General features: G+C 51.7%; 1 protein-coding gene across 4 annotated transcripts in view; it reads right to left on the bottom strand.

Annotated features, from left to right (window-relative positions):
- FCHO1 (FCH and mu domain containing endocytic adaptor 1) overlaps positions 1–27066 on the bottom strand; it is a 228030-nt gene that overhangs the window by 67613 nt on the left and 133351 nt on the right. For all 4 annotated transcript variants that reach the window (XM_085639705.1, XM_085639708.1, XM_085639709.1 and 1 more), the window contains exons 17-21: positions 23351–23413; positions 22999–23050; positions 22280–22365; positions 11237–11962; positions 4300–4412 (exon numbers count right to left, since the gene is read on the bottom strand). In XM_085639705.1, coding sequence (XP_085495831.1) covers positions 4300–4412; positions 11237–11962; positions 22280–22365; positions 22999–23050; positions 23351–23413 — 1040 coding nt within the window. The remainder of the gene's footprint in view (positions 1–4299; positions 4413–11236; positions 11963–22279; positions 22366–22998; positions 23051–23350; positions 23414–27066) is intronic.

Raw genomic sequence — 27066 nt, 5'->3', positions numbered from 1 at the left:
CTTCGGCACATTGATGGAGAACCCCAGCAGATGCAGGAGGTCGGCCGTAGTCTGGAGGTGGGAGACGACTGCCTGGGGCGAACCCGCCTTCAACAGCCAGTCGTCGAGGTAGGGGAAGACTGACACCCCTGACATGCGCAGATGAGCTGCGACCACCGCAATCACTTTCGGGAACACCCGAGGGGCGCTGGTAAGGCCGAAGGGGAGCACAGCAAACTGAAAATGCTCCTGGCCTACCGTGAACCGCAGGTAACGCCGGTGGGCCGGCAGGACGGGAATGTGAAAATAAGCGTCCTGCAAGTCCAACGCTACCATCCAGTCTCCAGGGTCCAGGGCAGACAGGACCTGAGCCAGAGTCAGCATCTTGAACTTCTTCCAGAGGAAGCGATTTACGTCCCGTAGGTCCACGATGGGGCGCAGGTCCCCCTTGTCCTTCTTGGGGACCAGAAAGTAGTGGGAATAGCAACCACTCAATACTTCCTGATCGGGAAGGTAAACTGCGGAAACCCCGTCCGCGGCCACGCTGAGGCAGGTTCTGCACAGGCTTTGCGGAGGAGCGCGACTTGGCGCCCTAACCCTGGCCACGAAAGGAACGAAACCCAGGCGTGGCAGGGCTCTTAGCGGAAAGACCCAAAGACTTAGCCGTAGCCCGTGAGTCCTTAAAGCGCTCCAGGGCACTGTCCGTCTTGTCGCCGAAGAGGCGAGAGCCATCAAAAGGCATGTCCATGAGCGAGCTCTGGACATCAAGCGAGAACCTGGTAGACCGCAACCAGGCATGACGCCGCAACGCCACAGTCGTGGAAATTGCCCTGCCCAAGGAATCAGCCGTGTACAGACCACACCTGATGGCAAACTTCGCCGCATCCTTGCCCTCCGCAATCGCTTGGGAAAGGACGGCCTGGACCTCTTCAGAACACTGAGGCAGGACCTCTGCTACCGTATCCCACACGGCGTGGGAGTAACGGTCCAACAAGCAGGCGGTATTAACCGACCGCAACCCCAAGCTGGCCTAGGAGAACAACCTCTTGCCATAGTGGTCCAGCTTCTTAGAGTCCTTATCCGGCGGAGCTGTGGGAAAGGCACTCTGCGACGTCGAGGCCTGAATGACCAGGCTCTCAGTTGTGGGGTGAGTGGTCAAGAAGGCAGGGTCACCAGGCGCCGGGCAATGACGTCTAGCGACGTTCTTATCCACCGGTGCCCCAGAGGCCGGCTGCAACCAAGTGCCCAAGAGGACTTCGGTAAGGGCCTCATTGAAAGGGAGCAGCGGTTCCGACGACGTAGACGCCGTCTGGAGCACCTGCGTAAGGAGGTTGGTCTTAAGGGCCACCATAGGGGAGGTCGAGAAGGAGAGCCTCCGCAGCTCGACGCAGCACCATAGTGTAGGAAGCGCCCTCCTCCATAGTAGGCGGAGGGGAGGCAAACCCCGGGTCAGAAGACACATCAAGTTCACCCACATCTTGAAGCTCATCCACCCAATCCTGCTCGGAGTCACACTGCCGCACAAGGTGGTCTTCGGAGCCGTCCCAGTCTTCATCCGGCTCCGGGGTAGGAGCCAGCAGCGGCGGCAGGACCGGAGCCGGAGAGGGGGCCAGCGATGCCGGGAGCGGCGCCGGCCGGGGCCGACCCAGAACCGCATCCCAATGAGGATCCCAGGTCGGAACGAAATGGTCCGAGAACCGGGACAGGGGTGGGATAAACGGCACCCAGTGCGGCGCCTGTGGCGGAGCCAGGGGCAGCGCTGGGGCCGGAGCCAAGGGCAGCGCCGGGGCCGGAGCCAGCAGTGCTACACCTTGTGGGGCCGGAGCCAGCAGTGCTACACCTTGTGGGGCCGAAGCCGCAAGCGCTGGTTAAGTGGCTCCGGCGCCACCGGGTCAACAGTATCCGGACACCGGACCGCGGGGCCCGCAGGAGCCCGAGGCCTAAACAGGCGGTCCATGGCAGCAAGAAATTCTTGCATCGGACCTGGGAATAGCGGGTAGCCCGCGGGACTCCCAGGCTCTGAAGGAGCCGCAGGGGCGGAGCCCCTATCCCCCTCCGGGGAGCGACGGGGGGACCTCAGAGAGCGAACACGCTTCTTCGAAATCTTCTTATGGCGTCGCTTACCGGAATCTGAAGGTGAAGACTTAGAGTCCGAGGTGCGATGGCTCCGGTCCCGCGAGCGGTCCTGCGAATGGCCCCTAGACCCGGAGCGGCGGTGAGAGGAGTGCTGGACCTCTCTTCTAGATTCAGATGCTGTGCATAGCGTACACAGCGGTGTTACCCACCCCTCCAATATGGAGGGCATTTCTAGAGAAAGAGGATGGGAACCATTTTTGACAACTTATTTCCCTTCTGCCACCTACTTGCTGGTCTCTATAGCTACGCAATAATACAGCTGGAATGCGTGTTCTGATGGCCGTTTAGCTGCCTTGCAAATGTCGTGCAAGCCTGGCTTGCTTTTTCCCCACTGTAATGAGCCCAAGGCTTCAATTACAGTATCTCAATAGCCATTATCTAACAGTGTTGAATGGTTTGCACTATATCACGATGATGTTTTTCATCACTGCTGTGTCCAGTGTCTGTTATGAGTGCCCCATAGAAAAGTGGTTGGTCCTTCTGAAGATCTGTGTTTTGTGCTTCTATCACATCTGTACCCTTATTACATCTAACATATATAGTGCTTTTGGTTTCTCTGTTTTGTTTGTCGGCTTCTGGAACAATGCCATACGTTTAATGGTCCTGCTGATTTGGAATGGCAACACAAAGTAGGAATTTAGGACAAGTTCTGAAGCTAACCTTATCCTTGCAAGTGGTTAGATATAGTTCCCATAGCAGGAATGCCTGATACTCGTTTACACTCCTTAGAGATGTGACTGCCACTCGGAGTGTTGTCTTTAATGCAAGGTACTTCAGTGAAGACGTGCATGGGCTAAAAAGATGACTTTATGAGGTCTGCTAGCACCAAATGTAAGTTCCACTGAAGTGCAGGAAGAGTAGATGAAGAAAAAAGTCTCTTAGCCCCGTCCATGAATCTCTTCATGGCTGAGATCGCTCTCTTAATCCGAGTTGCAATTGCTGACAAATGCACCGTCACGGAAGCGTAAGTTATCTTGCAATCTACTAGACGTGTGAAGTGCCGAACTATTACAGTTCCATCAGACATACAGTGGTGAAAATTGTTTTTCTGGCACCTCCATAAATACCTCATCCATTACAGTGCCTGCCTAAATTTTCAGACATTTGAAAATAGCTAAATATGGCTATCTCTGGAACCAACCATCAACTGTAGTTCCCAGGTTTGGGTGGAACCCCTTGCCAATTGCATTGTGAGTGTGTCTTTGTGTGTTGTATTATTACATAAAAGCTCTTTACATTAGGTGAGAGAGCCAGGCCCGGACTGGCCACCTGCCAGCTACTATGATCAAAGCCAGGTTTGATGCCATGAACTTCTCCAAGACTAGGAGAATCAATGGCACAGGAGTAAAGGTGGTAAGGCCATAAGCAAATATCACTTAAAAGCTTATCGACTGCGTATTCCCCGGAGACCAAGGATGGCAGTATCTGGGGTCGAAGTACCGCCATTTTGCTTTTTCTGCTGTTTTCAGCCTGTTTCTGCAATGCCTGGGCTACCGCAGGAATCTTTTTTTTCGTTTCTGGAATTGTGGAAGACTTTTCCAATTCACTGCAAATCAGAGATGGAGGAGTAGGCTCACCGCTTTCCCATTGTTTGTTTAGCCTTCTCATTTTCAGACTATATCGACCACCTCCCCCCCCCCCACCTCCAAGAATATCCATGAAAACCTGGATCCAGTGTCAAACAGTAATGGATGTACCCTCAACAGCTTCAGTGTCTCTTGATGAAATTTCGATGTCTTCATCAATACCTCTTTTCAGCGCACCTCGAACCAAACATCGGAAACAAATAATCTGAAATGGTTATTACATATCAGGGCACTGTGGTCTTACAGTTGATGTCATCGCCATACTTGACCTATGTTGACGCCCAAGAAGAGTGGAGAGAAGTTTTGCAACCCAGCACTACCAGACCCCATCACTAGAACATGAATTATGCACAATATGTAAATCTAGAAGAGATTCACACTGCCACATTACCTATATGGGATTTGGAAGATGCAGCTCCTGAGAGACGTTTTCTACAGTGAAACTTGGTTAAATCCCTTTCTCTCAATCTCTAAGGGCAGGAGCACAGTCCAATATGTGGTGCTACATGGAAACTCCATAACAAACAAGCCTTCCCCCCCTGCACCTACAGAAATTAAAAGCCCACATAGCTGTGCAAGCATTAGCACTGGAACCCACCAGGCCCCCGTTTCTGCGTCCAGATGATACCCTCTTGGCCCTCGGCCGCTGCAGAGGCGGAGCCACAGTCAGGCTATCGCAGGCGGAGGTTTCACTCGTCACCAGGGACAGATCTGCAACACAGCGAGAGAAGATCTTAGAACAGGTCGGTTTACAGACTTGAGTCTAGAGTCTGTGCAGACCACTACATGCAACTCCTCAAGACAAACTTGAAGCATTAGAACATACTTTTCTCAGGAGGAAAAACCATTATCTTTATATTTCAGTCTTTTAAAATCTATTTTGAAGTTGGAAAAGAAACCCTGGCCTGGGTCAGTCCCTGGTCGCCAGTTTGTTTTTCAGAGTTACAGAGCACACAGTTATGAGAATGGACGTAAGCCATTGTCAGTTTAAGCAGTAGAGCGAACACTTCACAAGGACAAAATAAATTTGCAACAATGTTAAAACCAGTTGCAGACTTCGAGTAGCTGCTAACAAGTCAACAAAATGTGTTGTAAATGGGATCACTGTAATAGCTCTCATAGCATTGTCCAGGAAAATGGGCCAGATTCTCCCACTGCCAGAATTACAGATCCAGAGGGTCCCACTTACTTTGGGGAGGGGGGGCGGGGACATCTGGCCTATTAGGAGCCTTTGGGACCACCATGAAATAAGGATTATCTGAAAGAAACACATTAGTTAGATTCCTCACCTTAGAATATCCCCAGGCGTCAGACTGGATCCGGAAAGATTTTTGTAGCAATACCCCTTGTACGTCGCTAGGAGTCGTCTGCGGGTCCGCGTCCGTCGTTGGCGTTGTGCGCCGGAATGACGTTGGAGTACTTAGACGCCACACTCGCGAGCTGACGTCAGTTCTTCTTTTTTCAGCGCCAGTAAGCGCCGATCCGGGAAGAGCTTACCCCTAGTCATTTTTTGACTAACTTTTTGACTCTTTTTGGTCTATCGACTCGACACTGGTGCCGGTTAGGATGCCTGGTTTTAAGGCCTGGGACGCCTGTCATCGCCTGATGTCGGTGATGGATCATCATCGCCGGTGCCTTTACTGCCTGGAGGCCGACCACGACGCGGAGTCGTGCCCCGACTGTCAGGCCTTGACATCGAAAGCTAGGCGGGAGTGGTCCCGTAAGCTTCTCGAGCTTCGGCACTCGGCTCCGCTCTCGGTCCCGGTCCAGGAGGAGGTCCAAGGACCGATCGCGGAGCCACAGCCATCGTCATCGCTCGTCGGGGTCTTCGGTAAGTCCAAGAGACGAGATCGCTCTTCGGACTCCCCTCGCCGGTCGCGCGTCTCGGCCGAGGGTCAGGATGGTCCCATCCCCGCAGCTCCGTCGAAGCCGCAGGAGCCGCGTCCGTCCCCATACCCGCCGGTCCCTGGGACTGTCGCGACTCCGGCAGAGGTCAGTGCCTTCCTCTCGGCCATGAGGGGCCTGGCTCCGCCAATGACGCCTGCCGGCGCACCTTCGGGCCCCGCGGACTCGACTGGGCGACCTCGCGTGCCGGCGGCGGTGGCCCTGGCGCCGTCGACGGCTCCGGCCCGACGCCGCAGGTCCCCGAGGGATCCAGGCCTGGATCTCAGTCGGCGCCGGTCGACCTTACGACGCCTCCTCCGCCTGTGCCGAAACCGGTTCCACCTCCGACGCCGTCCCCGGGCGATGTCGTTCCCCGGTTTAGCCCCGGTCCGGGCCAGACGCCGGCACGGCGCCGCCCGGCTCTGATGCCGGCGCAGACTGGTGAACCCTTCATCTACTGCCCAGCTCTGATCGTTCCTCCTGTTTATCGGGAATCGGATGACGAGGGCGACTGGGAGGGGTATGATGACCCTATGGCCGCTCAGGCCCAACTTTCTCAGGACTGGGCAGAGGAATTGGGGGATGCCAGCAGTCTGGATACCTCCCCGGAAGCTGGTTTCATCTCTCCTACGACTGTGGCCTCGGAGGAGGGTGCAGCCTTCTCAGTGGTGCTGCGCAAGGCGGCCGAAGCCCTCGGGCTCGAGTTGCCTGCTGTGGCCGTGAGGACTAACGTCCTCACTGAGGTCCTTCAACCGACAGCAGGCTCCACTGAGCCTCTGCTGCAGTTTAATGAGGCCCTCATTGACGTTCTGCAGGGCACTTGGTCCAAGCCCTCCACAGTCCCTCCTGTGGACCGGAACGTTGCCCTGCGCCACCTCCCTGCTCCGGGCGACCCCAGTTTCCTCTCCCAACACCCCACTCCCGAGAGTCTGGTTATCCAGGCCTCAACCTCCCAATCCTCCTTCCCGTCCACTCCTACGGATCGGGAATCCAAGAGGTTAGAGCAGTTTGGCAAGAAACTGTTCTCGTCCCTGAGTTTGGGACTGCGGCCTTTAAATACCGCTTGCCTGTTGGACCGTTATTCCCACTCTCTGTGGGATGCGGTGGAGGACGTGCTGCCCTTGTGTCCGGTGGAGGCCCGGACACGACTCGCTCAAGCTCTTTCTGACGGTCGAGATGCAGCACGGCACGCCATACGGTGTGGACTTGACACCACGGACTCGCTGGGTCGGGCGATTTCCACCACGGTGGAACTTCGGCGTCACGCCTGGCTGAGGTCCACGTCATTTTCGGGGGATGTCCAGAGTTCCCTCATGGACATGCCCTTTGATGGCACTCGCCTTTTTGGTGAGAAGGCGGACAGTGCACCGGCTCGGTTCAAGGACTCCCGGGCCACGGCCAAGTCCTTAGGTCCTTCGGCCCCGCGGTCGCAAACTTCCGCCTTTCGTCACTTTCGTGGCCAAGGAAGGGGCGCCTCCTCACGTCCGCCCAGCCACCGGCCGCAGACCCAACCTGCACGCGGTCGCGGACGTGGATTCCGCCGAGGCGGTACTAGAGGTCAACGTGCCGGTCAGTCCACATCCACCCCGGCAGCATCCGCCTCAAAGCCCTCCTAGTCCGAGCTTTCAGGCCCATTCAACGCCAGTGGGCGGCAGAGTTCGCCATCACCTGCTCCACTGGCGCTCCATCACGTCGGACAGGTGGGTGCTGCAAATCGTCCGAAGGGGCTACTCCCTCCCCTTCAAGACGACCCCTCCAGCCATGCCACCGCTGAACCACTGTATGTCGGGGGATCATTTGCATCTTCTACGAGTGGAAGTTTCGGCCCTCTTGACCAAAGAGGCCGTCGAGCGCGTTCCTGGTCCAGAAGTGGGTCGTGGTTGTTATTCCCACTACTTTCTGGTTCCCAAGAAGGGCAAAAGGGGCCTACACCCGATCTTGGACCTCAGGAGCGTCAACACCTTCCTCCGGAAGGACCGGTTCAAGATGCTCACTTTAGCTCAGGTTCTGGCTGCCCTAGACCCTGGAGACTGGATGGTAGCGTTGGACTTGCAGGACGCTTATTTCCACATCCCCGTCCTGCCGGCCCACCGGCGTTACCTGCGGTTCACGGTGGGTCAGGAGCACTTTCAGTTCACCGTGCTCCCCTTCGGCCTCACCAGTGCCCCTCGGGTGTTCACGAAAGTGATGGCGGTGGTCGCAGCTCATCTGTGCCGATCAGGGGGTTCCAGTCTTCCCCTATCTCGACGACTGGCTGTTGAAGGCAGGCTCACCCCAGCAAGTCGTCTCCCACCTCCAGACTACGGCCGACCTCCTGCACTCGCTGGGGTTCTCCATCAATGTGCGAAGTCGCACCTGAGTCCCTCCCAGAAGCTCCTTTTCATCGGAGCGGTTCTCGATTCGGCGCAGTTCCGGGTCTATCCGCCGGAACAGCGGGTCCGGGACATTCAGGCCCTGATTTCCATCTTCCGGCCTTTGTCCTGGGTTTCGGTCGGGTTGGTGCTGCGGCTTCTGGGGCTGATGGCCTCCTGCATCCTGTTGGTACCTCACGCCAGGTGGCGGATGCGGGCTCTGCAGTGGGACCTGAAGTTTCAGTGGGCCCAGCATCGCGGCAACCTGTCCGACCATGTCCTGATCTCGGAGGGCACTGCGAACCAGCTGCAGTGGTGGCTCACGAATCGCGATTGGGTCAGTGGCAGATCCCTCTCCCTATCCCAACCGGAGCATGTCGTAGTGACGGATGCGTCCCTCCTGGGATGGGGGGGGCCATATGGGAGAGGCGGAGATCAGAGGACTCTGGTCTCCGGCGGAGACTCGGCTCCATATCAACCTATTGGAGCTGAGGGCGATCCGACTTGCACTGAAAGCCTTCCTTCCCTCTGTCCGGGGAAGTGTCGTGCAGGTGTTCACGGACAACACCACCGCCATATGGTATTGCAACAAACAGGGCGGGGTGGGGTCGTGGACCCTTTGTCAGGAGGCTCTGCGCCTCTGGACATGGCTGGAACATCAGGGCATCACCCTGGTGGTTCAACATCTGGCGGGCTCTCGGAACGCCAGAGCAGACAAACTCAGCCGCCAGTGCATGATGGATCACGAATGGCGTCTGCACTCGGACGTGGCGCACGGTCACTTTCTGCAGTGGGGAGAGCCTTGGTTAGATCTATTCGCCACGGAAGAGAACGCGCAATGTCAGCAGTTCTGCGCGTTGGAATTTCCAAGGCAGCACTCGCTCGGAGACACTTTTCGTCGCGAGTGGAGTTGCGGTCTGTTGTACGCCTTTCCGCCTATACCACTTCTGCCCAGAGTGCTGAAGAAGATCAGGCGCGACCGGGCCCAAGTCATCTTGGTGGCTCCGGATTGGGCACGAAGGTACTGGTATCCAGAGCTACTCAGTATGTCCATCGATCCTCCGATACGACTGCCGCTTCAGGAGGACTTTCTGTCGCAGCAACAGGGGACGGTCCTCCACCCGAACCTGTCCAGCCTCCACCTCCATGCGTGGAGATTGAGCGGCGACAGTTGATGCCATTTGACTTGCCTCCTGAAGTCTGTGATGTCATTCTGGCAGCCAGGCGTCCCTCCACAAAGACGGTATACGCCTGCCGGTGGAACAAATTTGTGGCATGGTGCACAGCAAAGGCTGTGGATCCCCTTTCTGCCCCTCTTTCTGAGGTTCTCCTCTTTCTTCTTTCTTTGGCCCAGCAGGGCTCTGCTCTGGGCACCTTGCAGGGTTATCTTGCTGCAATCTCCGCTTTCTTGAGGCTTCCTGATCAGCCTTCTCCTTTCAAGTCCCCTGTTGTCTCCCGTTTTCTCAAGGGCATTACTCATATGTTCCCTCCTGTTCCCTTCGTAATGCCTCAGTGGGACTTGAACCTTGTTCTTACTTTTCTGATGTGCGCTCCCTTTGAGCCCCTTCACAACTGTCCACTTCGTCTACTGACTCTGAAAACTGCCTTCCTGGTGGCTATCACCTCCGCTAGGCGGGTGAGTGAGCTCCAGGCTCTGTCAGCTAAGCCTCCCTTCCTTTCGGTTCATCCGGATAAGGTTGTCCTCCGGACCCGTCCTTCTTTCCTTCCTAAAGTCGTGATTCCCTTTCACATTGGGCAATCTGCCACGCTGCCCACCTTCTTTCCGCCTCCGCATCCTTCAAAAGATGAAGAGAGGCTCCACCGTCTGGACCCAAAACGTGCGCTGTCATTTTATTTGGCCCGCACAAGCCAGTTCCGGGTGGACGACGAACTTTTTGTTGGATATGTATGTGCGAAGAAGGGTAAAGCTGTGCACAAGCGGACCATCTCGCGGTGGGTCGTGTTGTGTATTAAACTCTGCTATTCTTTGGCGAAAAAGGTCCCTCCTGTTAGGCTGCGAGCCCATTCCACCCGGGCCACAGCGGCGACGACTGCCCTGGGACGGGGAGTCCCCTTGCAGGACATCTGTCAGGCGGCGACGTGGGCTTCACTGCACACGTTCGCCAGGCACTATTGCCTGGACAGCCAAGTCTGGAGAGATGGCCACTTTGGCCGTTCTGTTCTCCAGGACTTTCTGGTGTGATCTTGGTTCGCAGACCCACCACCGGGGTTGGTATTGCTGGGGTATCTATTCTAAGGTGAGGAATCTAACTACATGTTTCTTTCAGATGAACAAGTTACTTACCTTTGGTAACGATGTATCTGTAAGAAACATTAGTTAGTTAGATTCCTCACCGACCCACCCAGCCTCCCCGTTCTGCGAACAGACATCTAGGGTTAAGTTTCTCCCTTTCAGGGCCCTAGATTTTTTGGCACCAGTGTCGGTCTCTTGCATGGCTCAGCGTCCCTGGCGCGGAAAGCTATGTACAAGAACTGATGTCAGCGCGCGAGGGCGGCGTCTAAGTACTCCGACGACGTCATTCCGGCGCACGACGGCAACGACAGACGCGGAGCCGCAGACGACGCCTAGCGACGCGCAAGGGGTATTGCTGCAAAAATCTTTCCGGATCCAGTCTGACGCCTGGGGATATTCTAAGGTGAGGAATCTAACTAACTAATGTTTCTTACAGATACATCGTTACCGAAGGTAAGTAACTTGTTCTTCAGGTCTGATGCCCCTGTGAATTTCTAATTTTTCCCTGTACTTTTACACAGAGGTTTTGGCTGCTAATTGCGATGGAGACACTAACTCCTGTTATCGGCCCGATAGGAATTAAAAGGGCACTTCTAATAGGAGCGTCTTTCACAGTGCCACCCCAACCCATTCAGAAAACCAAAGGTGCAATGGATTATGGAACCCTCTGTCAAACAAGCCCAAGTCTGAGAACAATTTCTATTAATGGTGATTAGAAAGTAGAAAAGTGAAACAGAGGTTCCAGGCTGCTCTGCCCATCACTGGGACACACTCCAACAGTGTAGGACTATGGAGATTTAGTGAATGCATTCCTTTCTTTTACGACTACAGAGAAAAAGCTAAGTAGACAATATTTTGAATGAAATTCTGAAAACAAGTTAAACCTCATAAGTAACTACATAAGACTCAGTGGGAATGCTCTGCATGGTCGTACACCCCATCATACATCTGTGTAGTCAAACAACACAGGATTCAATCTATCCATTGCGCCCAAACGTGTAAGACCATGACCGTCTTTGCCAGCTTTTTCTACTCTCTATACCCACCTACAGTGATTGAGGGCTCCGGAGCAGTCGGTCTGCATGTGGGAGAGTTCCGCTCGGAGTCCTTGGAGCTGGAAAGTCGATGGGTGCACGGAGAAGGGCTGGATGACTCCGCAGGAAGAGACGTGGGAGAAGAGGAGGAGACTGAGTTGGACGAGGCACTGGCATCGCCATCCGAAGGCTGTCGTCGTGCAGGGCTGGGCGGTCTTGCCCTCCAGTAGTTCAAACCTTCCAAGGAGGACGTGGAGACAGAAGGCGCGCCCAAAGTTCGGAAGAAGGGGTCTGTTAATGACCTGCCAGCGAGTCCTCCGGAGCGGGTACATCGGGGGCCATTCGTGCCAGTCCACAAGCCAGTCTCTTCCTCCGTGTTGGACTCAAATGTTGAGCAGCTGAAGTTGTTGAATAAGGAATCCCGCTGGGAACTGTTGGTGGGGCTAGGAGGAGAGGACCCAGGGCGCAGGCGCCATGATCGTCGATCCGCTCTCTTGGTGGGGTGGCCGCAGAGGGCTGGGGTGGAGCCCTTCTTGTCCTCCAGGAAGACCGGAGAGTCCTTTGTGTTCCGTTGTGTGGCTGGGCTCTGAGGTGTGATAGGCCGGGGAGTCCACGGCCGGGAATCAGGAGATGGACCAGGTGCCGCGTGAGATGGAGAGTCCAGGCCGGAATCTTCTACATTTTCAGGAGATGAGGAGAAGAGCGAAGGGCTGGAAGTCAGGACGTAGACACCAGAAGCTAGGCATAAGACAAAGAAAATAAATTAAACTTATCACAGACACCTTCAATATGTACCAGTTTGTAACGGTACTCTGTATAAACAAGATTATTCTGCACTATAAATCTTGCATACTGATTAAAAAGCAAAAACGGGAGGCTCTTCAAACAAAAGACTTTTCAAACTTTCAACTTTCTCATTTTTAACATATGGACTTCCTTCCACTATTCTCAAAAACAGAAAGATGAGCACAGTTCCGAATAGCTCCTTCCATGTCCGATTACTTGTTGAGTAATTCTTGGAAGCATGGCAGCGTTTGGCATAAGCTGCTTGTAGGGGGAAGAAGCAGCAACTAATGTTCTAATATTTACCCTTCTGCCAAAGCCAAGCAACTCGCGTCAAACACCTGGGGAGTCCCCATGTCCTGTCAAGGTGGCCTTGAAGCGCCTCAAAAGACAACCAAATAGCAGCTCCTCCCACCCACTTGCACTTTTCCAACCATTTAATTTTATTTAATTACTCCAGCGCATGCATTATCAAAAAATCACCAATCTTAGTTTCCAATAATGAAAATAAAAAGAAAGGAAAGCAATGCTGAAACACTGGTGTTAACGCAAATTATCAGTTTCTAATTGTAAACGGTGACGTCCTGCGTGACAACCTCCTACTTATTTTTCCCATTCTACTTTTTTTATGAAGACTTTTGGAAAGAAAGTTTCTGGGCGTCTAAGAATTTTGCTGTGTGGTCCGGGGTTCTAGCAGTGCTCATCCGCTCTGAGAATGTGCCTATAACAATTAGGGGTGGACGAAACGTTTCATTCTGCCTGCGGAATTGGTGGAATTTTGGTCACTGCCGGTTACTCTTTAATGCAGAGTTCTGGCCAAATTCCACCAATCGACGGGTGGTGAAAGTTTTCTCCCTTGAGGCTTTAGAAAATGTGAGCTGGCGAGTGAGATTTGGCACACCCCAAGAGCAATTTTCTAAACAGTGGATTCACAAGAAGAGGGCTGACTCTCGAGTATATTGTCTACTCGACCAGCAGCAAAATCATCTTGAATGGCTGCGTGCTCTTGTGCACCGCATGGAGTCGGTGATGCTGATTTTTCAGGGCTGCTCGCGCTACCGGCACTAAATTGCAGCGTTAGAGGCATATTCCCTGCCTGTTGGCAGAACTCTGCGGAATCTCACTGAGTTTTTATGTAACTCCACGAAATTGACAACCCCCAATCAGAACGTTGTCTCCAGACTCAAACGATGAGAGTTCGGTGACAACAAAGTTGAAACAAAGGGTCTACTATTCCCACATGGTCCCCTGAAGGCAAGTGGAATTGGTGCCACCTGCTAAAAGTGTCTAAAAGTTGATTCCAACTCACTCCCGCTCTTCCTTATCGTTGGCATAGGTTTCTACAATTAAAAGAACATCCTAAATCAAGGATGAAGCACTTAACCAGCACTTTATGACACACGCTGGACATTTCTGTCCTACATTCTACATTATGATCCTCTGTAGTCTGCTTTACCCTGCCTTCCGGCACCAAGAAGATGCTTAACCAAAAGACATATGGATTGACTGGTCCTCCGGATGTATGTACTGACTGACTCTGAACACTACCAGTGAAATCTAAAGGCACCAAGAAGTCTACGACAGTATCAGTCAGGAAACCATATCAAGAGTAAGAATATTTTGAGGACATAGTTTTTCCAGGAGTTCTGAAAGAACGATGCATATCTCACTGCTCTGATAGTTATTGTGATCGGTGTTTCTACTGATGGAATCTGCACAGCTAAACAACGCAAAATAAAGATTACACAATTAAAAACAAACAGCAGCTAGCCATGTGTTTTTTTTATTATTGACAAGAATAACCCACAATATAACCAAGACCTCAAATCACAGGCAGCTACCATGTAATTTAAAACACTTTATGACTTTAAAGCGAGACAGACAATGTATCACTATCTAACGGAGCACCAGAAGTGCAGGCAAAATACATAGCAGGCATTTAAAGTTCACACACAAAACAAACAAAATAAAAAACCCACTTTAAACCAGTTTTGTAACTGAAGAGAACGGAACTATTTTTAGGCGGATGTCAACAATCTGCATGGGCTCTGTGCAGTCACTCAAAGTGAAAGAACCAATAGGTAAAGTGGGCTGATGCGCTGTCCCAAGCTATATGTTGTGGTGGGGGGAAGCAAAATGGGAATGACAATTTAACAGATCAATGGATGAAGCTCTCTGACCAACAGCCCCTCTATGCATGCACATTATGTAAAAAAGTTTAGAAAAGCAATCGCCAGGCAAGACGTATCAAGTAATCTCAAAAGCCAGACCTACAAAATCACAGGGCAGGATAGTTTGCACTTCTTGTAATATGAATTGTTTTCCAACTGCAACCGTGCGATACTCCTTTCTTAAAAATGGTGTTACTCAGCAGGTAGATTTGGTAAATGACACTCCCCATACCGTCCTCCGCAGCTAAATGACAGAAAGTTACGATCGTGGTAACAGAGTGGGGCAGTGTGGGCTTACAGTCGGTGTCACCATGCGTCCGAATGATGCATGGTATGGCAGACACCCCAAAGAACGATCTGATTCACAGTGAGGGAGATGGGTATTCTGTCAGAAATGTAACAGACATCCCGTCTGCAGAAGTACAATTGTGTGATATCCTAATGCTCTTATATGAGGCTGATGGGAGTACCCGCCCCCGCTGGGAGCACCCGCCCCCGCTGGGAGCACCCGCCCTCGCTGGGAGCACCCGCCCTCGCTGGGAGCACCCGCCCCCGCTGGGAGCACCCACCCTCGCTGGGAGCACCCACCCTCGCTGGGAGCACCCGCCCCCGCTGGGAGCACCCGCCCCCGCTGGGAGGACCCGCCCTCGCTGGGAGCACCCGCCCTCGCTGGGAGCACCCGCCCTCGCTAGACTATTATAAAGACTAATCCTCACAGCTACCAGCTTTTTTATAGCAATCGAAATCTTACGCAGAAAGGGGTCTCCACACGCTGGATGTCAGAAGGACAATGTATTAAATTCTGGAAACAAAAACATGGTCTTCCACGCATACCTTTTCCAAACACTACTGTGTAGATATCCAAGCGAACAATGAAGCTCAGGTGGGCCAGAAAGTTCTATAACATCTGCTTGCAAATACAAACTCATTGTAACACAACCTCCCAACAGGATAAAGCCGTACAAAGTCAATGCACAGTATGTGAGGCCACAAAAGTCAAATTGCATAACGGAAAGGTCGCGTGCCTGTATGCATAGTTGTGGAGCTTGAAGAGTTTACTGGATTCGCTTGAAACCCTCCAACCTCCTCAAACATGAAACATATTTGCTCCACAGAAAAGGAGGAGTCAAAGAAAGGAGCCACAGAAGAGGATTGCAAAACAAACCATCCAAGATGGCAACCGCGCAGTGGGGCTTCTCGGACATATATGTGATGTCATCCAAGGAGGGACATAGCATAAAATGGGCGATGCCCACATTAAAAAAAAAAAGAAGACTATTCCGGAACCAACCACTAGATGGCGGAATAATGCAGAGCAAGTAAATCCAGAAAAGATTGACGCAACAAAACAATGGTTAGATGCTTGTATATCTACCTAACATAATTGTGCGAGTCTGAGAAGAGCCCTGCTCTTTAAATTAGCTGCCTTATATGTCCAACTTGGAAGGGCCTGAAGTCCATCCAGTTCAGAGTGCACTACACAAAACATTCACACACTTATCTGATGAGGTAGCCAGTTAAAGTGTACTGGTCTACTATGCAAAAACAGTAAGCTGACTGAACCCTATCCACCCACCCACAACCTGAAACTGAACTCCTTTCCATCTGAGGAACGCTTGAAAATGAATATGCTACTTACCAGTATGCATCTGTTCTTGGCATGTAGGGCTGCTGACATTCATATCTGTGCATAGATCGCCGCCTAGTGTTGGGTCCGGATGTTTGCACGTTGTTGTCCTGGAAGAGTCTTCGAAGTATCCTTGGATAGGTGACTCCTCCCCTGGACTACAGTGCGCATGGGCATCCTCTCCATCCTCAGATTGTTTTTCGCCATTGTGGCAGTGATGGAGTAGATACAGAAAGTGATGACCATGCTTGCAGTAATTCTGAGAGCTGCAGCTGCGACAGGCGCCAGGGAGGAGGGAGGGCGATATGAATGTCAGCAGCCCTACATGCCAAGAACAGATGCATACTGGTAAGTAGCATATTCAGTTCGAGGCATGTGGGCTGCTGAATTCATATCTGTGCATAGAATACATAGCAGTGCCCTCTATTAGCGGCGGCTACCCGTGCCAGCTGCAGCGGTCTGAAAAAGTGTCTTGAGAACAGCCTGTCCTACAGCTGCCTGCTGTTTTGACTGCACATCTACACAATAGTGTTTTGTAAATGTGTGTGTAGTGGACCATGTGGCTGCTCTGCATATATCATGCAGGGGAATATTTCCTAGGAAGGCCATGGAAGCCCCCAACTTACGTGTTGAGTGGGCTCGTGGTGGAATAGTTAATGTGCGTTTTGCCTTTTGATAACAGATTTGAATACACTTAACTATCCATCTGGCTATCCCTGCTTTGGAGATGGCGTTACCTTTGTGGTGTGGGGCAAAGGCAACGAACAGTTGTTTTGTCTTCCTGAATGGTTTAGTCCTGTCGATGTAGTACATGAGGGCCCTCCGTACATCTAGTGTATGTAGTGCCCTTTCTGCAACAGTTTGTGGGTTTTGGAAGAAAACGGGCAGTTCAATAGTCTGATTCATGTGGAACTGCGATATTACCTTGGGCATGAATTTGGGGTTGGTACGTAGTACGACCCTGTTGGCGTGAACCTGAATAAATGGCTCTTGAACGGTTAGTGCCTGGAGTTCACTAACTCTTCTTAGGGAAGTGATCGCTACTAGGAAGGCCACTTTCCAGGTAAGGAATTGAATCTCGCATGAGTGTAGAGGTTCAAAGGGTGGACTCATCAGGCGTGTGAGGACCAAGTTGAGGTTCCACATTGGAGCCGGTGGGTGACTAGGTGGAATGACTCGTTTGAGCCCTTCCAAGAATGCTTTGATGGCAGGCACTCTGAATAGAGAGAGGTGCTGCCTGGTTTGCAGGTAGGCTGATATTGCGGTCAAATGGACACGTATAGAGGTGTACGCCAGATTGCATCGGTATAGGTGTAAGAGGTAACAGATGATGTTGTGGATGGATGCGTCCAGCGGGTTGATGTCATTATTACCGCAATAAATGACGAACCTTTTCCATTTGGCTGCATAGCAAGCCCTGGTAGTGGGTCTCCTGGCCTCCTTGATGATGTCCATACAGTCAGGTGGCAGGTTGAGATAGCCAAACTCTAGGACTTCAGGAGCCAGATCGCCAGGTTCAGCTGTTGCGGATCTGGGTGCTGAACCTCTCCATGGTTCTGCGTCAAATGCGCGGGTTTGATCCGCAGCCTTTGATGCGGCACCACGGAAAGTTCGAGGAAGGTGGTGTACCACGGCTGGCGTGCCCACGTGGGAGCAACTAGGACGAGTGTCAGGGAGTGTTGTCGTAGTTTGCGAGCCACCAGCGGTATCAGCGGCGCTGGGGGAAAAGCGTACGCAAATCTGCCGGACCAGTTCATCCATATCGCATTGCCCTGCGACTGCGGATGTGGGAATCTGGCGGCGAAGCTTTGGCATTTTGCGTTTTTGCTTGTCGCGAATAGGTCTATCTCTGGATGACCCCACTGCTGGAAGTACGGTTGGAGTACTGATGGGTGTAACTCCCACTCGTGCATCTGGTGGCTGTGTCTGCTGAGCGGATCCGCCATCTGGTTGTCCTTGCCGGGGAGGTGTTCCGCCATGAGGAACATGTTCCTCTGAATGGCCCACTTCCACATGCTCTGAGCCAGATGAGACAACTGTGGAGAGTGTGTTCCTCCCTGCTTCTGTATGTAGTACATGGCAGTCATGTTGTCCGTCCGGATCAACACGACTTTGTTGCACAGATGTACTTTGAATGCCTTCATGGCCAGGAAGATTGCCATCAGTTCCAGAAGGTTGATGTGCATCTTCTTCTGTTGTGTCGTCCATAGTCCCTGCACTGTGTAGTGGAGTACATGAGCTCCCCATCCCTGGAGAGACGCGTCCGCTGTCAGTACTATTTGCGGAACAGGCTCTTGGAACGGTCGGCCCTTGCAAAGGTTTTGTGGATTCCACCAATGCAGAGAGTTGTATGCCCGACCGCTCACCAACACTAGGTCTTTCAACTGTCCTTGAGCCTGATTCCACTGACGTGCTAGGCACTCCTGAAGTGGGCGCATATGTAACCTCGCGTGCGGGACTATGAAGATGCAGGAGGCCATCATGCCTATCAACTGCATAAACACTCGCGCTGGAAGCGAGTGATAGGGTTTGAACTTGGAGATCAGCAGTTGTATGCTGTTGATCCTCACTAAATTTGGCTGAGCTGTGGCCGCCAGAGTGTCTATAGTCGCACCTAGGTACTGTTGTACGTGTGCGGGCTGGAGATGGGACTTTGGGTAATTTAGTGAGAATCCCAGACTGTGAAGAAGGTGAATGGTGCGGGACATGTGGCTTGCACATTGCTGGGCTGACTTCGCTTGAACGAGCCAGTCGTCTAGGTAGGGGTAGACGTGTATATGCTGCCTCCGTAAATGTGCCGCCACCGTAGCTAGGCACTTCGTGAAAACCCTGGGCGCTGTTGTCACGCCGAAGGGAAGGACTTTGAACTGATAGTGCTGCCCCTGAACAGTGAACCTGAGGTATTTTTTGTGTGAGGGGTGGATGGGTATGTGAAAGTACGCATCCTTGAGGTCCAGTGAGGCTAGGAAGTCTCCCTGCTTGAGAAGCGGAAGGACTTGCTGTAGGGTGAGCATGTGAAAGTGCTCCGAAAGAATGTACTGGTTCAGGGGTCTCAGGTCTAATATAGGCCTGAGCGACCCGTCCTTCTTTGGAATTAAAAAGTAGAGGGAGTACACCCCTGTACCCTGCTCGTGGGTGGGGACGACCTCTATAGCGCCTTTTAGAAGCATACTTTGCACCTCTTGCTGTAAGAGCGTTAAGTGCTCTGAGGACATAGGACGGTTTCTTGGTGGTATTGTGGGTGGAGTGGAGGTTAACTCCAGACAGTAACCGTATTTTATAATATCTTTGACCCACCTGTCCGTGGTGATGGAGTTCCACGTGGACAGGAACCTTTGTAGTCTTCCCCCGACAGGTGTTATGTGGTCGGGAGGAAGGGAGAGGGCGTCACTGCTTGTTCTTGGGGGAGGACCTGGTGTTGCCGTAGCCACGTCCTCTGCCCTTTGTACTGGAGCCACGATATCCACCTCGGGTGTTTTTATCATAGGTGGTCTGTGTATTGCCTTTGTTATACGTTTGTTGTGACCCCTGTCCTCTACCTGCCCCCTTGTTTCCGGGGCGACGAAAGGAGCCGCTCCGAAAGGACTGAGTTTGGAGGGCGCCCATGGACTTTGCAGTGTCCGTGTCCTTTTTTATCTTTTCGAGGGTGGTGTCAACCTCTGGGCCGAATAAATAGTCGGGGTTGACGGGCTGGTTCAGTATGTTATTTTGTACCTCAGGCTTGAATCCTGAGATTCGTAGCCAGGCATGTCGTCGCAGCATGACGCTTGTGTTTATGGCCCTGGCAGCCGTGTCTGCAGCATCTAGTGCACATTTGATGGAAGCATTTGTGAGTAGCTGCCCCTCTCTGATAAGAATTTCTGCACCTTCTTTGAACTGGTCAGGGAGATGTTGGAGTAGTTGCTCCAATGTGTCATAGTGCGCTCTATCGTAGCGAGCGAGGAGCGCTTGAGTGTTGGCTATGCGCCATATGTTGGCAGCCTGGGCGGCAACTCGCTTGCCGGAGGTCTCTAGCACCTTGGACTCTTTGTCCGGGGGAGGAGCGTCACCTGTCGTTTGCGAGTGTGCCCTCTTGCGAGCATTCGCTACGACGATGGAGTCGAGTGGTAATTGTCCTTTGATGTAAGTAGGATCCCCAGGTGCTGATCTGTATTTTTTATCAATCCTGGGATTTATCACTCGTGCCCTGGTGGGTTCCTTGAAAATGTCCTTAGCTGGTTTGAGGACCCCCTTAAGCATTGGCAGAGTTTTTACATGTCTTTCTGAGGATGCAAAAGTGTCCATTAGAAAGTCATCCTCGATGGTATCTGAGTGAAGCTGTACCCCATGGTTATTCGCAGCACGTTCAATAAGAGCGTTGAACGCCGCAGTATCCTCCGTGGGAGATGTTTTTGCCCCATAGAGTTGTGGGTCCTGTGTATCGAGAGGTGCACTGGGGTCTGCAGGGTCGCCCCAAGTTTGATCAGGGTCCTGCTGGTCATCAGGGTCTGTGTCTACATGGTAGGGTGCTTGGTCATCCATGTAGTCCTCCAATGCATCCGTGTCGGAGCGCGTGGGGGAGAACCGGTGTGGATCCTGGTAGGAGAAATGGAACGGTTCATAAAGGAGAGGTTCTGATTCCACCGGCAGCTTCCTTTTTAGTGGGATCCTGAAAGGGTCCAATGGCGGTTCCGAAGTTATTCTTCGGTCGTGGAGAATCATCCTGCCAGTGTCGGCGTCGATGACCCGTGACGGAGACGTCTCGTCCGGTGGAACCGGAGTCTGGGTAACCCGTGTCCTGAGTTGGAACATCTTCGGGATTGTTGACGGAGGCAAGCCGAAGGTAATGTTGGCTGGCCCCGTAGAGGTTGCTGGAGCTCCGATCGTGCCGGAACCCGACGGGTCTTTGAGGGCCGCCTTGGTTTTGTTGCTTTGCGTCGCAGCAGGCCGCACTTGGGGCGTCTTTGAGGCTTTGGCACCGGGCAGGTTCGTAGAGCCGGGCGTGGATTTTTTCGGTGCCGGCGGGTCCTCGAGTCGAGGTGTGGAGATCACCGTCGACGTCCTCGATAGGTGAGGCATCGGCGTCGTCGAGGGAGCGACGCGAGGCGAAGCGGGCGGTATTGCCCTCGGTGTTGTTGGCGTCGGTAGCCGAGTAGGTTTCTCGGTGCCGATGGCCTTTTTCCGCTTGTCGACTCCGATGTCGCCCGATTCCAGTTCGGCACCGAAGTCCCTCTTGGTGCGGTCGGTGCCGACGCGTTGCGCTGGCGTCGAAGGCGTGGAAGGCCTCGATCCCACTAGCGCTACTTTCAGTTTCGGTTTCGTATGAACCGGAGCAGCTTTCGGTTTCGGTTTTGTGGTAGGGAAACCAGCTGGCTTATGCAGCAATGGCTGCTGCCGAACGTCCGAGGGCGGGGCCGAAGAACTACGGGATGGGTCTCGGGTAAGGCCCGAAGGCGATCCCTCGACCGGAGCCAAAGGCTGTGGCGCTGGTGTTTCTTCGGTTTGAACAGGTAGGCCTTGTTCATCATTGGAGCTACTCTCTTCGGCCCCTAAGGCCTCCTCGTCGTCTCCTACCTCGGTGTCGTCTTCACCTCTGTGGAAGAGTGACTCATCGCCCTCGTCCGATCCGGGGTCGTGTTCGGAAACGGGACTGGAGGGTATGACTTCTAATTCTTCGACGTCGGCCTCGTCGAAGATGTCTGTTGGGGCCGGTGCCGCGTGCCGCGCCTCGAGTCTCGCCGCTCTTCGGTTCCTTAGAGTCTTCTTGGAACGGAACCGGGCACAGGCCATGCATGTCGATTCGTCGTGGTCCGGCGAAAGGCATTTGTTGCACACCGGATGGACGTCGATGTGTGGGTACTTCGCATTGCATACCGGACACCTTTTGAATGGCGTCCTGGATTCCATCGTCGAAGTAGTCGATGGACAGGTAAATGCGAAAGAAGTCGGTGCTGAAAGTTAGTAAACTAACAAAATGCTACCGAAACCCGATCGATAAACAGTACCGACGCGAACTAAAGGCCTTTTGGCCTCGACCAAATATTTTCCTAACTTGAGCTAAGATAGCACATCCGAACCCAATGGCGGAAAAAACCAATCTGAGGATGGAGAGGATGCCCATGCGCACTGTAGTCCAGGGGAGGAGTCACCTATCCAAGGATACTTCGAAGACTCTTCCAGGACAACAACGTGCAAACATCCGGACCCAACACTAGGCGGCGATCTATGCACAGATATGAATTCAGCAGCCCACATGCCTCGAACTAACCCAATGTGACAAAGAACTCCCCACAACCCCAATGACTAACGTCCACCACACCTCTACACCTCATCTACATTCCAAGCTACTACTACACATGATCGCCTTCTATCCACTACCGTCTGCACACTCTGCTCCTATGCCACCAACCACATACCACACCACCTCACATTTGCCTCTGCCATGCACACCTGTCCACCACCAACCACCCATGTTATCCCACCACCCCTTCTCACCTGTGAGATCTTCCTGTTCAAAAGCCGATTCTAGGGGTGGTCCAAAGAGGGGTTCAGGAGGGTCCCCTGAAGATCTCATGGAGGAGCTGGGGCAGAAAGAAGATAAGGGTGGTACATTACATGACAGAGGAAGAAAAGCCTCATTTTTTGGTACATGCAAAGACACTATCCAGGGTCAGTGGAGCTGGGTCACCGCCAAAATGCCCAGCTCTCCTACGCCATGGTCCACCGCACCAGAAAGACCTAATCGGGAGGTCGCTCCTTCTCCTTCCGCGCGGCCAGAGCCTGGAACAACCTTCCGCTCCACCTCAGACAGATAACATCGCTCCGCATCTTCGCAAGAAACCTCAAAACCTGGCTCTTCGACAGACCCCCCTCCTTGATGGACTGAAACCTGCGAACCCCCCTCCCCCCCCTCCCCCACATCCCCCAGCAACTTGAGACCCTTACGGATGAGTAGTCGCGCTTAACAAACACCTGATTTGATTTGGGATGTGCACTTCCTATTATTTATTCCCTTACAGTCATAGCAGACCCCTCCACACTGCACGTGGTAAGCATAGTAGTAACTCTAAGAATCTCTCAACACCCAAGCACAATATAGCACGCTGTGAAAGAGAAGACATGGCTGCCGGCCTGAGGCTTCGTGAGGTAGGAGAGTAAAGCCAGCGCTGCTAGGTGGGACTGAGTGGCAGGAAAGGGAGGTCCCTGGGTGTTACCTGCTCGTGCGTGATGTCAGCGAGGGCGCGGGGAGCTTCCGAGACTCTTCACCTGAAGGGAAGAAAAGTGAGAAATCGACAGCGGTTTGATGAGAGATTTTTTTGTCATACCATCAAATAGTCCACTGTAAGGCTAATCAAAAAGTCCTTAATGAGACTGGCAGAAGGTTCTGGAAACAGTCTGTCACTATCTAGAAAACAGTGAGGATACATAACCATGGCTGCAGAGAGCACTGCCAAAAAGCTGGGCATAGAAACCCTCCGGAACCAACCTCCCACGTTTTTAATTTATGCATAGGTTTTCCTGTACATTTTGAGCACACCCGGCAGATGCAGCCTGGACACCACCTACCTGCCCCAGGCATGGCCTCCGAGTCAGCATCGACAGAAGCGGGATTCACAACGGCGGCATGCCCTGGTAAAAAAAATAAAAATAAAAGCATGAGGTAACTTTGGTGTAGTATTGCCCCAATAAACAAGCTTAACACCCTCTTATGAAATATCAGATCACCCCTCAACAGGAGGGGAAGGGCCTTTGAAAAAGACAATTTCTCCAGTTTTTTCACACTAGAATTCTCATAATCTGGAAGTAGAAGGGGCCCCTTGGATGCCATCTTGGTACACTCCCTGCTGTCCCTCGTGTTGGATGCCTGGCTACAGAAAGCATGAAAAAAATAACGTGATACTGAGAGTTACCCACTTAGAGGGCCTCAGGACCAGACAATGGCTTCCGGTTTTATTCAGAATTTATAAGAGTTTTAAACCCTGATCAATTCCGAGTGTTCCCGTGTTGTGCTGCACAGGATGGGGATGATAAATGAGGGCGTGGATTGTACCCGCAAAGACCTTATCAAGTCACATAGGTGCAAGAGGTGTGATCTCAGATTCGTGGGACGACCATCCTTACCGGTGGGGAAGTAAGAGATATGGTAAGATGACGAGTAACCGACAGCCTAACCACAGACGTTATCAAGAAACGTCACTAAAAGCATTTCAAAGCGCCATGAAACAAAGACTTAAAACTGAAGGGAGCAATAAACAGATGAGCAGAGAATTCAAGCGAAATCAGCGTTGGGTCAAGAAACACACCGTGGATCGCAACAGGCTATCCAGCCCCAAGGACGGGTCTCGTTCTCTCCGAGATCTCAACCCCATGGCACATTTTGGCTCACTCAGGGGCGTCACACAGGCCCGTGCGGGGGGAGGGGGCCCAAGCTCCAGAGGGTCCCCTCAGCACAGTACTCTGGTGGAGAGCTCCTGATTGAGTCCAGAGGTGGCCCCTCCGCGTACCTTGCAGGGGAGCCCGCTCAAGGTTCCTTACGCCACTGGGATCCCTCCTCCAGCAGATCTCAAACTAGAGGTCGATCTACACGAGTTTCAGTGAGAGGTGAACACCCACCGTGTGAGTTTTTTTACTCAGGTTCTCAATCTGCCCCCATCATTTTGTCACCACTTTGGCCCACTAATGCACAACCACTCTTTCCCCATACGTGAGGAGGAGGGTGCGGAAGAGGTCACTATTACGCATTTGACTTCATGTACTGTCATATTCACAATGAGGCGACGGTTACAGGCTTCCAATACAAGCTCATCATTAGACTCTGCCTTACAAGCAGCCATCTTTGTACAGGAGTGCAGCTTGCAATATTGAAAATACTTTCAAATAAAGTTCTCAAATGTGTGAACGAAATGGCTAAAACCTAGAATAAACTTCTTTGATTAACATTTGGAAAACATGAAAAAAGAACTGACACAATTGTGCTATCACACTTTAAACTAAAAAAAATTTAAAATTAAATCCATGCTTATGACGTTCAGAGAAGACCAAACTGAGATGTTTCAGAGGTTTATAGTCTGTGAAAAACAGAGTACACAGGAGCTTAATTAATCACTGAAAAATAAAAGTGGGAACATTGTTTGGCTTACAGTTTAGAATTAAATTTGAAGGACCGTAATTTAAAGCTCCAAAATTCACTACCAAGACACGAAAAACTAGTCTGTGATATTCTAAGGAGACACTGATCAGCCTCTTACTGGACTATTTAGAACAAAAGGCGAGGGATTCCATAACAGGATTAGTTGTTATTGGACTGTATGAAAGCTTCACAAGAACAAGGGAATATTCTATCACAAATGAGCGCACTATTGGAGTCCCTGCTCAAATCCTAGGACAACGCCTGGTGAAGCTTACTTCAGGCTAATCAGTACCGGTCTTCCAGCCGGGGAGTCAATAACATCTACTTACCTAGAAGGCACTTGGACCTAGAAGCAGACATCTAGTGCAACCCGCATCCTGTGAAACCTACTTAGCACAATTGGAAAGGGGCAATTACCAACTACAGAGAATAAGTAAGAGTAATGCATGTAAATCGCTGACCAAAAGAGCAAGTTTACTCCAGCGCAGGATGTTTGTAACAGCGAGTCCCGCTCGAGGACGCCCCGTCCACATTAAAATGGTGAACTGCCAGAAGAGCAGCTGTCGGATCTGGGGGAGGTTGTCAAAAAGATGCGGCTGAAAAATGGTGGCACGCCAACAGTGGGCGGGTATGCTAATCTGCTCGATGATGCATCCTTGCAGGCATATGCTGAGGAAGGAGTCAGAAAAACCTTGTTGGGGTAAATAATCTATCATTAACTTAGAAAAACCAGTATCTCAATAGAACTCCAACCGAGATGCATTTGAGCAACACCGGCCATGGGCAAAACCATGAAACTATTTAGGACTGAGATGAACTTACTAAAAGGGTGCCCTATTTCACAGATCATACCAGAGAACAGATTCCGTGCTAAGTCTACTCGCGTTACACAGAGTCGACAACCACCCGCATCACATAAGTGTCACGTGGTTTAGCTGAAGGAAGAGGAAAGTTGAGAAAAAATAGAAAATTCATCAGCAATGATAGAAAAAAGTTTGAAATACCAAAAGTATGTATGCCCCCCAAGGAACTGACATTTTTAGGAATGAGCCTTGCTAAAATTCAACGGATGGTAGAAAATTACACTTTCTAATACAAGTTCTGCATTTGGAGTGAGAATGGGTTGGAAGAGGTTCAGGGAGGAACACACAGGGATTTCAACCAATGGTGAAATTAATTTTGGTTACTGAGGATGAAAACTTGCATTTAGAAAATGTACTTAAGTTTATAAGGAAAGCCCTGATTGTGTTTGAAACGGTGTAAACAAGCTATATTCCAGAAAAAAAACATAACCGACTGTACAAACGCGTCCTCCAATAAGTTAAAAAAATATGTTTTGCACTGGTAGCCCTGCATATTCTGAAAAACAACAAACAGAAACATGTGTTCAAGTGCAGTCGATGGGAGCCCATTTGGAAGTTCAGAAAGTTGAATAACAGCAATGACAGGCAGCACCTGTGGCAAAACCATAATGGACGGGGAGTGGGGGGAGGGGGGAGGGCGGTGAGTTGAGGAAACTTGAGTGCCTCAGAGATCAGCTTTCACAGAATTTTCTTAGGACCTTAACAGGTCTTTTCTGAGAATCACAGCTCATAAGCCGAGGGAGGGTCTACCCAGTAAAACATGGATAGTTCAAAATGTAAAGACTGTGTAATACGAGGTGAAGTACATGTCAATGTCATTATAGGGTCAACAAACTTGCAGCTTACGGAGTGGGTGAAGATATAAATCGTGAACAGTAGGTTTTTCGGAGATTGCAGTGCAATCAAAAGAGAAAACCCCTACATCAAGTCGACAAAGTGTTGGGAATCCTTCTGTAGTTTACCATGGGTTTTGTGTGAAGAACCCGTGAGACTGCAGCCAGGATGCAGCAGAGGGAAGTAAGGAAGCGCGATGAGACAGGCTCCGTGAACCAGGAGCCCACGAGAGAGGGTCAGAACAATAAACCCATCGAGCTGGTGAGGAAGGCATGCGGCTCTGCACCCCGAGTCTCACACACTACGTCTTTCAACACCCAGTTCCAGCTAAGGACAATCAAACCTTATATTTGATTTCTGAAAGCAGCATTAGTCTTCGATAGCGATATACAAAGCTTCAGTCGGAGGTGCCAGACACACCTCTCCTTCTTGATGAACTGATAATGGCTTTCCCA

This window comes from Triturus cristatus, chromosome 12, assembly GCF_964204655.1.
Source record: "Triturus cristatus chromosome 12, aTriCri1.1, whole genome shotgun sequence".
In the NCBI taxonomy this organism is placed as follows: Eukaryota; Metazoa; Chordata; class Amphibia; order Caudata; family Salamandridae; genus Triturus; species Triturus cristatus.
This window is presented reverse-complemented; position numbering and strand designations above follow the sequence as displayed.